Below are 15,164 nucleotides of genomic sequence, written 5' to 3'. Positions count from 1 at the left end.
CCCTGGGAGTAACTGTGGTGGGGAGGTGGAGCCCAGGAAGGTCAAATGGACCACAGCCACCTGGAAAGTCAGGGCTGAAGCTGTTCTGTCTTGGTTCAGGTGCATCTAAAAAGGTGTCATAACTCAGAAGATGATTCCTTTTGAGATCCCTCATGGAGTTTTTTTTAAATCAAAGTAATACGTGCATATAGAAAAATTTAAAATAATATCAGCACCAAACATTTATTAAGAAAATCAGCAGTTCTCTGTCCTTCCAAGTCTCTACCCTCATTGAACAGAACTTTCGACCTTTTCATTTCTTTGGGTATTTACCTCTATATTTCTGAACAGTATGTTTATGGTGCTATTTCTAAACTCATTAGTTTTTAGAATTTCCTACTGGATATTGATGTAGTGGCTAGATTAATCCCTCTTATCCTACCCTCTTCCCCACATCTTATCCCCCAGGATAATTACATCACAATTCAGGGTTAAATCCATAAGTATTTACACTAATATGAATGTGTAAGTTCTGCTGTTGCTGAGGAAAGTCGTATAATATGACAATGTTTTCATGTGTGTGCTTAGTTTTTATTCACTTCGTTTTCTAAATTTTTCACTTGCTTTATCAGATTTGCCAAGTGTTGGTCACTACTATTTTCCAAATGATCAGGCATTTGAGATAATATATGAGCTTCCTTTTTTCTCCCCTCTAATCTGGACTTGCAGCTCTGCTGGCCTGCCTATATCACAGCTCCTATTTCATAAGTTCCAGGTCTTTTCTTTGTCTTTTTTGTGCATCATTTAGGCCCTTATATCACTAGAGCACATTTTTAGCTTCCCAAAAGCAACACGCTTGAGAGGCAAAACTCCACAGACACTGGCTAACTGGGGCACTTCATGGGGTGATCAGGCAGAGATATGGCATTATTATTGGGTGGCCACCTTCAGTGACATTATCTGAAGGCATTTTCTTTGGGCCTGTCAGTTTTGGGGGGACTTAAGTTCTCCAATATCCTGCACGGGGAACTGTGGTAGCTGGAACAGTGGCCCCCAAAGATGTTACAGGTCCTAGTCCCTGCAACCTGTAAATATGTTATCTTTCAGGGCACAGGGATCATGCAGATGTCATCACATGAAGGGTTCTGAGATGAGGAGATGCTCCTGGATGATCCGGGTGGGGCCCAGTGGAATCGCCGGGATCTGCTAAGAGGGAGGCAGCAGGTCCGAGTCAGAGGGACAAAGATGCTGCGCTGCCAGCTCTGAAGATGGAGGAAGGGGCCACAGGGCATGGAATGCAAGTGGCTTTCAGAAGCTGGCAAAGGCAAGGGAACAGATTCTCCCCCAGAGTCTCCAGAAGGAACACGCCCCTGTCTACACCTGAAGCTCAGCACACTCAAACCCATTTTGGAATTCTAACCTCCAGAACTGCACAATAATAAATTTGTGTTGTTATAAGCCACGAAGTTTGGGGTAATGTGTTACAGCAGCAATAGAAACTAATACAAGGCCTGGCTCCTGGCATCGAGAGGGCGTGGCTGGAGGAGGGGCTGTGGATTCCTCTGTTCAAAATGGAGAATTCCACTTACTTGTCTGTTCTCTATCCTTCACCGTTACAATGCCCATGCCCATGCAGCACAGGCTAAATCTGAATTAGCAGCAGCCTCTGTTCAATTTCTCTAGAGAACAGCCATTTTATCCTCTCACTTGGGGTGTGGCTGACAACCTAACTGGAGTCTGCAGGGATCCAGTGTTCCAGTCACTCCACATCAGACTACCTAGTTTTTCAGCCCAGTTCCTCACCCCACCTTCTGCAAACCTCCAGTCTTCAGCCTTGTGCAGAATTCACACACTTTTCACCAGTCTCTCCTCTCATAAAGATGCTTGAGTTTCACCTTCCTCAGCTGTGCTAAGCCAGTGTAAACTCCTCCATTGATTTTTTTATTCTCAATATTTTTAAAGTGCTTATCTTCCAATATCTCCTCTCCATCTCATCTTTGTGGATTTGTGCCCTTTTTATTCCTTCACTGTCATTTCAGTGGTTTTCTCCGGTAGGGAGAGGAGATAAAAATAGGAGATCAATCCACCTTGTTGACTCAGGTGTCTTCTGGGGTTCCAACACGTTTGATGCAGTGGTGGGGGCAGCCATCCTGTCCCTCCATCCACATCCTTGCTTGGGTTCATAAGGGAATGGCTACGCTCTTAGGAATATTAGAGAGAAAACTGCTGTCCTCTTCTACACCCCGACTTTCCTCCCTAGGGCACAGGGAGTGACCGACTGGTCAGTGAGTCTCCTAGTGCGGGTTGCCCCAGAAACACACCCTGAACTAAGAGTCTGAGAGTCAGTAGTTTACTTGGGGAGCAAAGCCAGGACATTCTGTAAGAGGAGTGGCGTGCGACGTGAGGAAGGGGAGGCTGCCAGCATGGGGTGCTTCAAGATGTGGGTGACTACGGTGAATCAATCCCACCTGGATCTCTGGGAGCCTAGAGAACACAGTGCAGAGTGGTCCCATCTAAGAGGTGAAGGAGCTGGCGTATTGATTCTCCAATCCCTTCAGTCACTGGCTGATGGCTGCTTCCCCAAACAGCCTGCCCTGCTGCAAACACAGCATGGAAGGAAGACCAGGTACTTGCATTCCTTGTCCTCACAGGGTGCTCAGGAAGAGTAAGTGCTAGAGGATGTGGGTGGGGCTCCAACAGCACATGCTAACGTGAGATTCAAAAACTGGACCCTGTGCCTGCATTGTGCTGTCTCTTTCTGGCAGCACATCCTGCTCCCAGGGTGCGTGTTTTCTCCTCCCCTCCATGTAATTAGCCGGGAGTGGGGAGACCCTGCCCCACGGGTGAGGCCTGCCTACAACCACATGGGGGCATTTAATTCAGTAAGGAGAAATGGGAAGCCCATTTGTGTTATCGATCCAAGCTTTGTTTTCTGGTTCAGTGTTAGCCATGAGAAAGGGGTACTTCAATCCCTAGCTGACTTCTGGGTAGACTCCTTTACTGGTCAGAATCTGGAGAGAAGCGGGGCTGGAGAACCTGGCCCTCTGGCAGAACTTCAGTGTCTGGGCTTAGTGTTCAGTGAATCTGTCCCAGTGCCTCTATGGATATGACTAAGCCCCATGTTCCACTCCCTTTTCAAGGGTGCTCTAGGCTTCTATTCCTGAGTCAGTCCATCCATCACCAAGAGGCTCTCGGGAAACTACTGAAATTCCAGGACTGTGCTCATCATCAGGGAATGAAAATGCCTTATTGGGCCAGGCGCAGTGGCTCAAGCCTGTAATCCCAGCACTTTGGGAGGCCGAGATGGGCAGATCATGAGGTCAGGAGATCGAGACCATCCTGGCTAACACGGTGAAACCCCGTCTCTATTAAAAAATACAAAAAAAAAAAAAAAACTAGCTGGGCGAGGTGGCGGGTGCCTGCAGTCCCAGCTACTCAGGAGGCTGAGGCAGGAGAATGGCGTGAACCCGGGAGGCGAAGCTTGCAGTGAGCTGAGATCCAGCCACTACACCCCAGCCTGGGCGACAGAGCAAGACTCCGTCTCAAAAAAAAAAAAAAAAAAAAAAAAGAAAATGCCTTTTTGTACCAATCTCCCACTCAAAGGCCTACAACACTCTCCTCTGCTCCTTAGGAAAAGTTCGAGATCCTGAGCAGGGTTCACAGGACCCTGCCAATCTCTTCCGGAACGGCCAGGCTTCTGGCAGGGAACAAGAGGGGACACTCCAATGAAGTGGTCAAGGGACCACCTGCAAAGGCATGGGTGGGATGAAGGGAAACAAGAAAGGATGAGGAAGTCCCCAGGGATGGCCACTGCACTGGTGGAAGACGCTACACTCCTTGGCCTGAATTTGTAACAGGAGAGAGGACTTCCCAAATCCCGAGATGCATGTGAATGACATACATTAATAACACACCCAGATACAGACATGAGTGTATATATGTGCATATGATACAGAGAAAACCCTTATAAACGTTTTCCCTCTCCAAAATGTTTTCTTTTTGGGCAATGGGAAGGAGAGATAAGCTGTATTTACTAAAATTTTTGCAAATAATTTATGTAGAAATGGCAGCTTACAGTACAGGCCGTGCAGAGAATACAGAAGAAAAGATTAATCACAGCAGGGGACGAGGTAAGGAGGTGAGGCTTGGTGCAGCACATCCTGAAGGAGGTGGGAGGTGTGAACTGGTGGCAACAGGCAGGGAGGTCAGGAAGGGTGTGAAACCCATGGGGTGGCCAGGGGGCACGCAAAGGCCCTCCTCAAACCGTACCTCTGGTTCACTAACATTTCCACTTTGGACTGCTGTTAAAGCTTCCTCGGATGCAGCTTCTTTGGCAATATTTTCCTGCAAATGATGACAGCAAGACATGAAAATTAATCAACACCTGCAGTGGTTTAGAGTCCAAGCTCTGGAGCAAGCTGCCGGAGTTCAGACCCTGGCTCTACAGCTTACTGGCCTTGTGGCATTGGGAAAATTATGTAGCCTCAGTTTCCTCCTCTGTGAAAAGGGGATGAGAAGAGCATCTATTTCATAAGGGTGTTATGAGGATAAAATAAAGACAAACAGATAGAGAAACAGAGGCTTAGCATAGTGCAGGCGCCTCCTGATTCTCTGGAGATGTTAAGTTATTACTCCATTATTAATATTCTTCTGTTTAACTTGAAAGGTGCACTAAATTTTTTCTTAAAAAAAACTACTATATTGAGGTATTATGATGGTGCAAAAGTAATTGTACCAAAAGTAATTGCATTAAAGTAATGGCAAAAACTGCAACTATTTGTGCACCAAAAGTAATTTGTGCCAACCTAACAGAATTGACATACAATAAGCTACATACAGTTGAAGTGTACTTTTTGAAAAGCTTTGATTTACGTATACAACCATAAAAATATCACCCTGATCAAGATAATGAACATGACACATCAACCCCCAAGCTTCCATGTTCCTACATGCCTCTCACTCCCACCCTTTCTACTCTGCCAACCACAGGCAAACATTGATTTGATTTTTGTCGTTATAGAGTAGTTTGTACTTTCTGTAATTTTATATTACTGAAATCAAATAGCATTTACTCTTGATCTGGCTTCTTTCACTCAGCATATTTACTTTGAAATTCATCCATGCTGTTACACGCATCAGTGTTTTAGTCCTCTTTGTCCCTGAGTAGTACCCATGGTGTGGATGCACCATACTGCCTCTACATCCTCACCAACACTTGGAATGCTTAATCTTTCTAGTTTTGGTCATTCTAATAGATGTGTAGTTGTATTTGATTGTGGTTTTAATTTGCATTTTTCTAATGACTAACGAGGTTGAGTGTCATTTCATGTGATGTCTTCTTTTGGAAACTTCACATCTTTTACCCATTTTTAATTAGTTTTTTTATTTTGTCTTATCCTGTTTTGAGAGTTTTTAAAAATATGTTGTAGAAACAAGTCCTCTGTCAGATATGTAATTTGCAAATATTTTCTCCCAATCTGTGGCTTGTCTTTTCATTCTCTTAACAGTATTTTTCAAAAAGAAAAGGTTTTAAATTTTGATGACACCTAATTAGTCAATTTGTTCTTTTATGTATTGTGCTTTTGATGTGGTTTCTAAGAAATCTTACCTAACCCAAAGTCACAAAGGTTTTCTCGTATGTTATGTTTTCTCTAGAGGTTATATTAGTTTGAATTCTGCATTCAAGTCTATGATTCATTTGCAGCTAATTTTTGTATATGGTATGAGGTATGGATTGAGTTTTTTAAAAGTTTATATATGGATATTCAATTGTTTCAGAAAGAAAAGACTATTCTTTCTCCACTACATTGCCATGTGCCTTTGTCAAAAATCAGTTGTCTATATACATTGAGTCTATTTCTGAGCTTTTTAAATTCTATTCCATTAACCTACTGTTGACCTTAGCACCAATATCACACTATCTTCATTACAATAACCTCATAATAATTAGGCCAAGCATAATGGCTCACACATGTAATCCCAGTACTTTGGGAGACCAAGGTAGGCGGATCACTTGAGGCTGAAAGTTCAAGACCAACCTGGCCAACATAGCAAAACCCCATCTCTACTAAAAATACACAAAAAAAATCCAGGCGTGGTGGTTTACACCTGTAATCCCAGCTACTCGGAAGGCTGAGGCATGAGTATCACTTGAATCTGGGAGGTGGAGGTTGCACTGAGCTGAGATCATGCCACTGCACTCCAGTCTGGGCAACGGAGAGAAAAAAAAGAATCTTATAATAATTAATCTTGAGATCAGTTAGTGTTATCCTATAGCTTCATTATTTTTCAAAGTTGCTCTGGCTGTTTTAGGTTATCTCCATTTTCACATAAATTTTGGAATCAATTAATTAAACTTTTATAAAAATTCCTGCTAAAAATGTGATTGGGATTTTGCTGAATTTGGGAAGAACTGATTTAAAGATTCAATATCCCACGAACATAGAATATCTCTCCACGTATTTAGGTCTTCTTTAATTTCTCTCAGAAATGTTTTGTAGTTTTCACCACAGAAGTCTTGAATATCTTTTGTCAGATTTAATATTTGTACTGTTTTAGATGGTATTTCAATCTGATTGTTCATTGCTATTATACAGAGATACAACTAAATTTTCCATATTAATTTTGTATATATTAGTTCTAGTAGCTGTTTTGTAGATTCCATCAGATTTTTTTCATAGGTAGTCATGTTGTCTGTAAGTAAAAGATAGTTTTAATTATTCCTTTTTAATCTGGATGCCTTTCACTTCTTTTCCTATCTTTCTGCACTGGTTCAAATCTCCAGTACAATTTTGATTAGAAGTGGTGAGAGCAGACATTCTTAACTTGTTCCTGACTTTAAGGGTAAAAGAATTAGTCCTTCACCATTATGTGTGATGTTTGCTCTAAGTTTTTCAAAAATAACCTTTACCAAATTGAAAGAGTGCTAAGAGTCTTTATGAGGAATTAATGTTAGATTTTCAAATGTCTTTTATCCATTTATGAGATAAACATATGGGTTTTTTTTTAGTTTGTTAAAATGGTGAATTACACCGATTTTCTTATGTTAAACCAAACTTGCATTCCTAGAATAAAACCTACTCAGTCATAATTACCCTTTTTGTATATTGACTAAGTTTACTAATTTTTAAATTTTTTTATTTCAATACTTTTGGGAGAACAGTTGGTGTTTGGTTGCATGGAAAAGTTTCTTAGTGATTTCTGAGATTTTGGTGCACCCATCATCCAAACAGTGTATACTGTACCCAATGTGTAGATAAAAGACTCTCTGTTGATGGGCATTTAGTCTGGTTCCATATTTTTGCAATTGTGAATTGTGCTGTTATAAACATGCTTGTGCAAGTGTTTTTTTCATATAATGACTTCTTTTCCATTCTGTAGACACCCAGTAGTGAGACTGCTAGATTAAACGGTAGTTCTACTTTTAATTCTTTAAGGAATCTTCATACTGTTTTCGATGGTGCTTGTACTAGTTTACATTCCCACCAGCAGTGAAAAACTCTTCCCTTTTTACCACATCCAAGCCAACATCTGTTGTTTTTAAATTTTTAAATGATAGCCATTCTTGTAGGAGTAAGGTGATATTCCATTGTGGTTTTGATTTGCATTTCCCTGATAATTAGTGGTGTTGAGCATCTTTTCATATGTTTGTTGGCTGTTTGTAAATCTTCTTTTGGGGATCCTCTATTCATGTCCTTTGCCTACTTTTTGATGGGATTACTTGTTTTTTTCTTGCTGATTCATTTGAGTTCCTTGTAGATTCTGGATACTAGTCCTTTGTTGGATACAGAGTTTGCAAATATTTTCTCCCACTCTGTGGGCTGTCTGTTTACTCTGCTGGTTGTTTCTTCCACTGTGCAGAAGCTTTTTAGTTTAATCAGGTCCCATTTATTTATCTTTGTTTTTGTTGCATTCGCTTTTGGGTTCTTGGTCTTTGCCTAAGCCAATGTCTAGTAGAGTTTTTTCCAATGTTATCTTTTAGAATTTTTATGGCTTAACCTCTTAGATTTAAGTCTTTGATCCATCCTGAGTTGATCTTTGTATAAGGTGAGAGATGAGGATCCAGCTTCATTCTTTTACATGTGGCTTGCCAGTTTTAACAAAATCTTTTTCCACTCCCAAATTATTTTCAATGCAAAGATCATTAAGTGTTTTGACTCAAATCCACGAATGGATGTAAGCAAGTTACAATGTTACATAAAGCTGAAGATATAATGTTATCCTTGAAATACATAATTTTTATAGCTAATTCACCACAGAAAACTTCATGAATTCTAAATATTATAACTAGAGCCTAGTCTAAAAAGCATAGAGTATTGTGAAAAAGATGCATATTGTGTTTGTCTGAAATCTTTAGAAAAAGCCTATTTTCTTCTAGCAGCAGTGTTGGGAGTAGTTTCTTTATCCACTGGTAATGCCAAAAGTTGCTATTTCATGTCATTTCTATCTATTACTAATTTAAGACAACTATGCTGAATTAGGTTGTTTCATTCTAGTTTATTGAGAGGTCCTATTCTCACTCTTCAATGGATTTTACATATTTCTCATACTCTTCACTCATGAGTTCATCTAGTTGTAGGGTGTTACTCAGCATCATCTTGACATTGATGCTCACTGTTCCATACCATTTTCTGTTATTATTCATTCATGTCTACCTGTGAATTGACATACTGAGAACACAGTGGTTCCATATGCAGCATCCAGACAGCACTTCCCTCAGTCACCATGGCTGCAGCCCACAGTAGCTCCACGTTGTTCACAGTGTGTCACATTTGATGGGATGCTGAGGGCCATTGTGCTGCACTTCAGCTATCCAGGCCAGGAGGTGGGGCAAGGCTGGTCAATACTGTCATTAAAATCTTCTTTATCCTTACTGATTTTCTGTCTACTTATTCTATCAGTTACTGAGGGAAGCATATTGAAATCTCTAACTATAATTTATTATTGATTTATCTTTGCAGTTCTACAACTTTTTGCTTCTTATGTTTTGAAGCACTGTTATTGGGTGCATAAGTATTTCAGCTTGTTACATTCTCTTGGCCTTTGTAATCTTTTACAGTATTCTCTGTTCTGGAATCTACTTTGTCTGAAATTAGTAAAGCCATTCCAGCTAACTTTTGATTAGTGTTGGCATGGTGTATCCTTTTCCATTCTTTAAGTTTAGTCTACTGTATCTTTATATTTAAATTGCATTTTTATAGTCTACATACTACTGAATTTTGCATTTTATCCACCTATATCTGCTTTATATATAAGCTCTTTAATCGGGACATTTAGAACGTTTACATTTAATGTAATTATTGCATACTTAAGTTTAAGTCTGTCATCTTGTTATCTGTCCCATCTAGTCTTTGCTCCCTTTTTCCTTTTTGTCTTCTTTTGGTCTAATTTTGTATTTTTATGATGATATTTAATCTCAACTACAGGCTTATTAGATATAACTCCTTGAATCTGATTTGTAACATTAGTGGTACATCTTTAACTTATCACAGACCGTCATTAGGTGATATTATAGCACTTTATGTTTAATATAAGAACCTTAAAATAGTATACTTTTCCCCTTCGGGTCTCCTCTCAAGGTCTTTGTGTTATTCTTGTCATACATTTTATTTTTACATATGTTATAAACCCCACACTATTTTTGTTTGTGAAGTCACTACCTTTTAAAAAGATATAAATATTAAGGATAAAATCGTATACTTTTTTTCACTTTGTTACCATTTCCAGTGCTCTTCAACTCTTTGTGCAGAGCCAAATTTCCATCTGATATAATTTTCCTTCTGCCTAAAGGGCTTTCTTTAACATTTCTCATAATGTGGGTCTGCTGGTGATGCATCTTTCCACCTTTTCTGTGTAGGGCAAACTCTTTATTTCACATTTTATTTTGAATGAAAGATATTTACTGGGTATAAAATTCCAGGGTGGAGTTTATTTTCTTCTATTTCTTTAAAGATGTGATCCTACTATCTTTCTGCTTGTATTATTTCCAATAAGAAATCTGCTGTTATTCATGTCTTTGTTCCTCTGTTCCTAACTTGACTTTCCCCAAACCTACTCCTGGCTGCTTTTAAGATTTTCTCTTTATCACTGGTTTTCCACTGGCTTTGGTACAGTTTTCTTTATGTTCTTGTGTTTGCTGAGCTTTTTGTATCTGTGAGTATATTGTTTTCATCAAATTTATAATTTTTCAGTCATTATTTCTTTGAATATGTTTTTTCTGTCCTAGTGTCTCTCTCTTCATGTGGACTTCTGTTACACATATATCAGGTCTTTGTAGTTGTCCCAAAACTCACTGATACGTATCTTTTTTAAAAATCCCATTTATATTTGTTTCAAGTTCACTAATCTTTCAACTGCAATGCCTAACCTGGAGTTAACCTTTCCAGTGTACTTTTCATCTTATTTATTGTAGTTTTTAATCTCTAGAAGTTTGATTTGGAGCATTTTCGTATCTTTTATGTCTCTCCTTAACCTTTGGAACATACAGCTATAATAAGTGTTTCAATGTTTTTGTCCCTTAATTCTAACATGTTTTCATATGTGTATAGGTTTCAACTGATTGATTTATCTCCACCTTTTGCATAACATACTACCAGTTTTTTGAGCGCTGGTAATTCTTTATTGGATTCCACACATTGTGAATTTTATCTTGGTGGGTGCTGAGGAATTTTGTATTCCTATAGATAGTCTTGTACTTTGTTCTAGAACTCAGTTAAGTTACTTTGATTTTTTCAGTTCTTGCTCTAAAGATTTGTTAGGCAGGACTGGGGCTGTGCCCTCTCTAGAACTAATTATTCTCCACAAGCCTCTTTTGTGCACTCTCTTGCAAGTTATAAGCTTTTGCAGTCTGACTGGCGAGAACAGGCACTATTCCTAACTTTGTACAGGCACGGGCACTATTAATCCTCATCCTTTTCAGAGGTTCTTTTCTCAGCCTGGCCTTAAGGAGTTTCCTCACATGCCTGGTGTGATCAACACTCAGCTGACTGCCTGATTGATCTTCTGCTGATCATTGATGTCTCTCTCTGCGCACTCTGTCCTTTCTAGTACTCCATCCTTCAGACTTTAGTCGCTCTAGTCTGCATGGACTTAAAGACTTGGGAAGTCTTCTGGCTCCTCCTGCCCTGCGTTGTGTCCTAGAAGCTCTGTCGAGGCAGTCAGCTGGGGCAGCCACAGGATTCGCTTGGATTGTCTCCCATCTCCCAGGCATCACTGGCCTTTGTTACAGTGATGAACAGTGTTTCCTGTATTTTAGCCACATTTTGGTTATTTTAGGCAGGAGAATAAATCCAGTCTCTGTTACTGCACCTTAGCATAAAAAGAAGAACGCTGTACTTTAAAACAACAACAACAACAACAAAACTAATTCCATTCATCAGCTTCATTTCCATCAATCTAATCCATGCATATAATCTTCTTTAAAAGATTCAGGTCTCCCCTGAGTCCCCTCTTTGCTGGGAGGAGACTTTTCTGGGAGATGAGGCAGGTGTTTCTGTGTCTGCTGGGCCCAGTCAGGGAAGGAAGGAAAATGCTGTCCCATTTGAGTATGCAGATAGTGTGTCAGTCTCTTCAGAAAGCCTGTATTTCCCAGTGAGTTTAAATGAGCAGTTTTATCTGGCTCAGCCTCCTGAAGTCAGGGAGCAAGGTAGGGAAAGGCTGACATTCTGCTCTGACCTGCGTTTTGGAGCATATCAGTGAGGCTTTGATATGTCCGTTACAAACACAGAGGCCTCTGTTTCCCCCAGCTCATGGTGTGCTTACTGCTAGTGAGACCTTTTCTGCATCAGGCATTAGAACTTCTCGGTAGTGACCCCAGCCCCAGAGATGCCCCTGATGTCACAAGTAGCCCCCAGGCCCATCCCCCTACCCTAGGCATGGAAGGATGGTCTCTCTCACCTGGATGTTTTCCATGGTGTCCGGAAAGACAGGTTCCTGCGACTCCTCAACTATTTTTTGGGAACCCTGGTTGCTACTCCTGAGCTCAGCATCTTTGAGAGAAGGGATAGAATAATGACAGAAAATAGATGATAAATATCTGCAGAACCACAGGAAATGAGACAGCATGGTCACATGTTTTTAAGCTACAATGGATCTGAAGAATTTTATTCTAGAGAGCAGTACCTTGAGGTAGGAAGAGCAGGTCTCTGCAGCCCACCCGGATTTTGACACTGAGGAGGGATCCTGGGCTAGTTCCTCCCTCCCTCCTCCTCTCTGTGCCCTTATCCGCCCAGTTCCTCCCTCCTTCCTCCTCTCTGTGCCCTTATCCGCATGATGCTGCCTAGGGGAGTTGTGGAGATGGGAAGATGGGCAATGGACCTGGCCCAGGCCTGGGCCGCAGGAGGCCCTCAACCTCTGCCAGGCCCTAGGCAATGGGATCCTTTGATAGCAGCCCCTTTTGAAGTTTACAAACAATGGGTTATCAGCTTCCTCGATGGTGGGCTTTGAAATGATCTGCAGGCAGAAGGTGGAAAAGGCCACAGTGAGTTACATCAGTGTTACCTGAATGCCAAGGTTTAGCACAAGGGCTGCTTTCTCTTTACTTGAAAAGACTGTGAACTCATGCTGTGCCAGCGGTCACAATGCTCACTTTTCTATTTTGTAATAGAAATTATTTTCAAGAAAAACTGGAGCTGAGCATTGGTGTTTCAGTAAGTTCTGGAAAGTCAATAATCAGGGTAGCTTAGGTTTCATGTATTTAACCTTTACTAAAAATTACAGAAGAAAAAAATTTCCCATTTTGTCTAAAAAGGTGTTTCTCCCTTCTCCTCCCCTCCTTTCTTCTCTTTTGAAATGTCTCCGTGCCTAAAGAGGGCGACCTGGGAGAAGACATCATTGGAGGATGTCCTCTCTTTTGTGCCTCACCCAGTGTCTGCCCTGCTGGGGGTTCTCAGCCATGACATCTGCTCTCAGCCTTTGGGCCTCAGCTCAGAGCAGCCCTAGGATGCCCTGCTCATAGCTGCCCCTCACCAGAAGCGCTGCCATAGATGCAGAAGGGACCCTGGGCCCGCTGAAGGCTCCAGAGACTGCTGCTGCCACCGCGAGTATGGCATGCTGCTCTGCCTTCTTGTTTTCAAGCATCACATTAGACACTGCAGGGCCAGAGCAGCCAGGATCCTCTCTGCTTCCTCCTCTCCCATGGTGTTCTCCTAGTGCCAGCTATGACAATGGCCCCTGCAGATGCCTCTTAACCCCAAATATCTGGGTCGCTAATGTGTTACGCCTACTTCTGGCAAAGATATAGGTAAGTGAATGAAATTCTAAGAGAAAAATGAGATGCCCAGGGAAGTGTAAATGGCATAGTTGGAGAGGTACATAATGTTGAAGGCACAATGAGACAGAGAGTCACATCCTAGCATGAAAAAGCAGCTCTTTTGGCATGAAGAGAAAATGTCCTGAGAAGAGAGGGTGTAAAGCACTTAGAATCCCTCTTCCGAAGAAAGATGCTTTGAGGAAAATAAAAACTGTTGTATCTCTAGCTCCTGATATGTCCTGCACCCTGCAGAATTTTCCAAATAAGACTATCTGGGGTTTCTAGCACTCTCATCATGACAAGAGCAGCAGGCTTTTTTAGCTAATTAACTTTGTTGTTGAGGTTAACACACATATGAAAAGTGTACAGCTCACGGAATTTCTACATATGTCTATTCTTCAACAACAACCACCTATAAAAACACATAAAACTGGCTGGTCACAGTGGCTCACACCTGTAATCCCAGCACTTTAGAAGGCCAAGGCAGTTGGATTACCTGAGGTCAGGAGTTCAAGCCCAGCCTGACCTGTCTCTTTTTGTATTTTTAATACAAAAAAGTAGCCAGGCATGGTGGTGCACACCTGTAATCCCAGCTACTCGGGAGAGGCAGGAGAATCACTTGAACCTGGGAGGCGGAGGTTGCAGTGAGTCAAGATTGTGCTACTGCACTACAGCCTAGATGACAGAGTAAGACTCCAACTCAAATAAAAAAAAAAAAAAAAAGGAAAAAAAAGAACATATAAAACATTTCCAGCACCCAGAAGTTTGCCTCATTTCCCCATCCAGTCAATACTCCTCTCGAAGGTATCCACTCTTCCAACTTTTACTATCATTGATTACTTTTGCTCAGCAGCAAACTTGTGAATTAAAAAAACTTATTATCAGTAATTACCTATTTCAATGTATTAAAAATATATTTCTTTCTTATTTCAAGGTTGAAGAACTACAAAAAAATGCAACTAGAAGTAGACATTCACTGTACATGCTTCTTTTCTAATTAGGAAAAGATTATTAAAAAGTAAAAAGTCTTAAAGACTGGATTAGATTTTCAGTAAACTAATAATCCTGGTGACTTAACTGCCAATGGTCTGATGTTCGTGAGACAATTACCAACCACAAAGACTAACTGCCGTGACTAAACTGTTGTGAGGTGTTGCAGTTGATTATTAAGCAGCTGCCATGTTCATCCCTAGAGGTGACTGCATTTCAGAACTGGGCAAGGTGAAGCTGGATTTCTCTCTCCAGTGTCTCTGGGGTCTTACAAGGTTTAATTAGTTAATGTTCATAATGTCCCTTGAGATCCTCAAATGTGAGGTGCTATCCTGGGGAAAGCTGAGGCAGTGGTATTATGTAACACATGACTAAAAATACAACTGAAGCTGCAGATTTAATTGTTATTTTATGGCTTATACCATCTATGTAATTTAGAAGTCATGAACTATTGGTTTACTCTAGTGGGAGTAAAGGCACAATTTGTCAGGACTTTCTTTCTAAGTGAGACTGCTTGTCTGAAGCAGGTTTACCATGAAGCTAATAAAGCTAGAGGTTCAGGCATCTTCCCAGCACAGGCTCCTCCAAGGCACAGCATCTAATGCTGCATTCATCATTTTGCATTACTGTCCTTAAAAAGGGCTCCTGAATGGGTCAGACTTTAGGTCCCACAAGACTCTGGATCTACCCCGCTCTTTATCTAATAGGAATAATCCATACAGAGCGTAAAAAAATAATACATGTTGAGGGCTTCAGGAATAAATAATAATATAATTTTGTGCTCTTTACATTTATTTTAAATATCACCAAAAATCTTAATTTTTGTGTGATGAAATAAATTGATTCTAAAAGAGCAAATATGGAGTAACAGTAAACAAAAATTTAAGAAAGATGAACAAAAAGAGGGCCATATTCCCAACTGAATTTTTTTTTTTTTTTTTTTTTT

General features: G+C 40.7%; 1 protein-coding gene across 1 annotated transcript in view; it reads right to left on the bottom strand.

Annotated features, from left to right (window-relative positions):
- The window catches only part of CFAP61 (cilia and flagella associated protein 61), a 294,188-nt gene that overhangs the window by 194,675 nt on the left and 84,349 nt on the right, over nucleotides 1-15,164 (bottom strand). Inside the window, exons 9-10 of the mRNA XM_011963119.1 lie at nucleotides 11,875-11,966; nucleotides 4,249-4,323 (exon numbers count right to left, since the gene is read on the bottom strand). Coding sequence (XP_011818509.1) covers nucleotides 4,249-4,323; nucleotides 11,875-11,966 — 167 coding nt within the window. The remainder of the gene's footprint in view (nucleotides 1-4,248; nucleotides 4,324-11,874; nucleotides 11,967-15,164) is intronic.

The sequence above is a fragment of the Colobus angolensis genome, unplaced genomic scaffold, assembly GCF_000951035.1.
Source record: "Colobus angolensis palliatus isolate OR3802 unplaced genomic scaffold, Cang.pa_1.0 Scaffold117, whole genome shotgun sequence".
NCBI classification, from domain to species: Eukaryota; Metazoa; Chordata; class Mammalia; order Primates; family Cercopithecidae; genus Colobus; species Colobus angolensis.
Note: the sequence above shows the minus strand (reverse complement) of the source record. Positions and strands in the feature narration are given on the sequence as shown.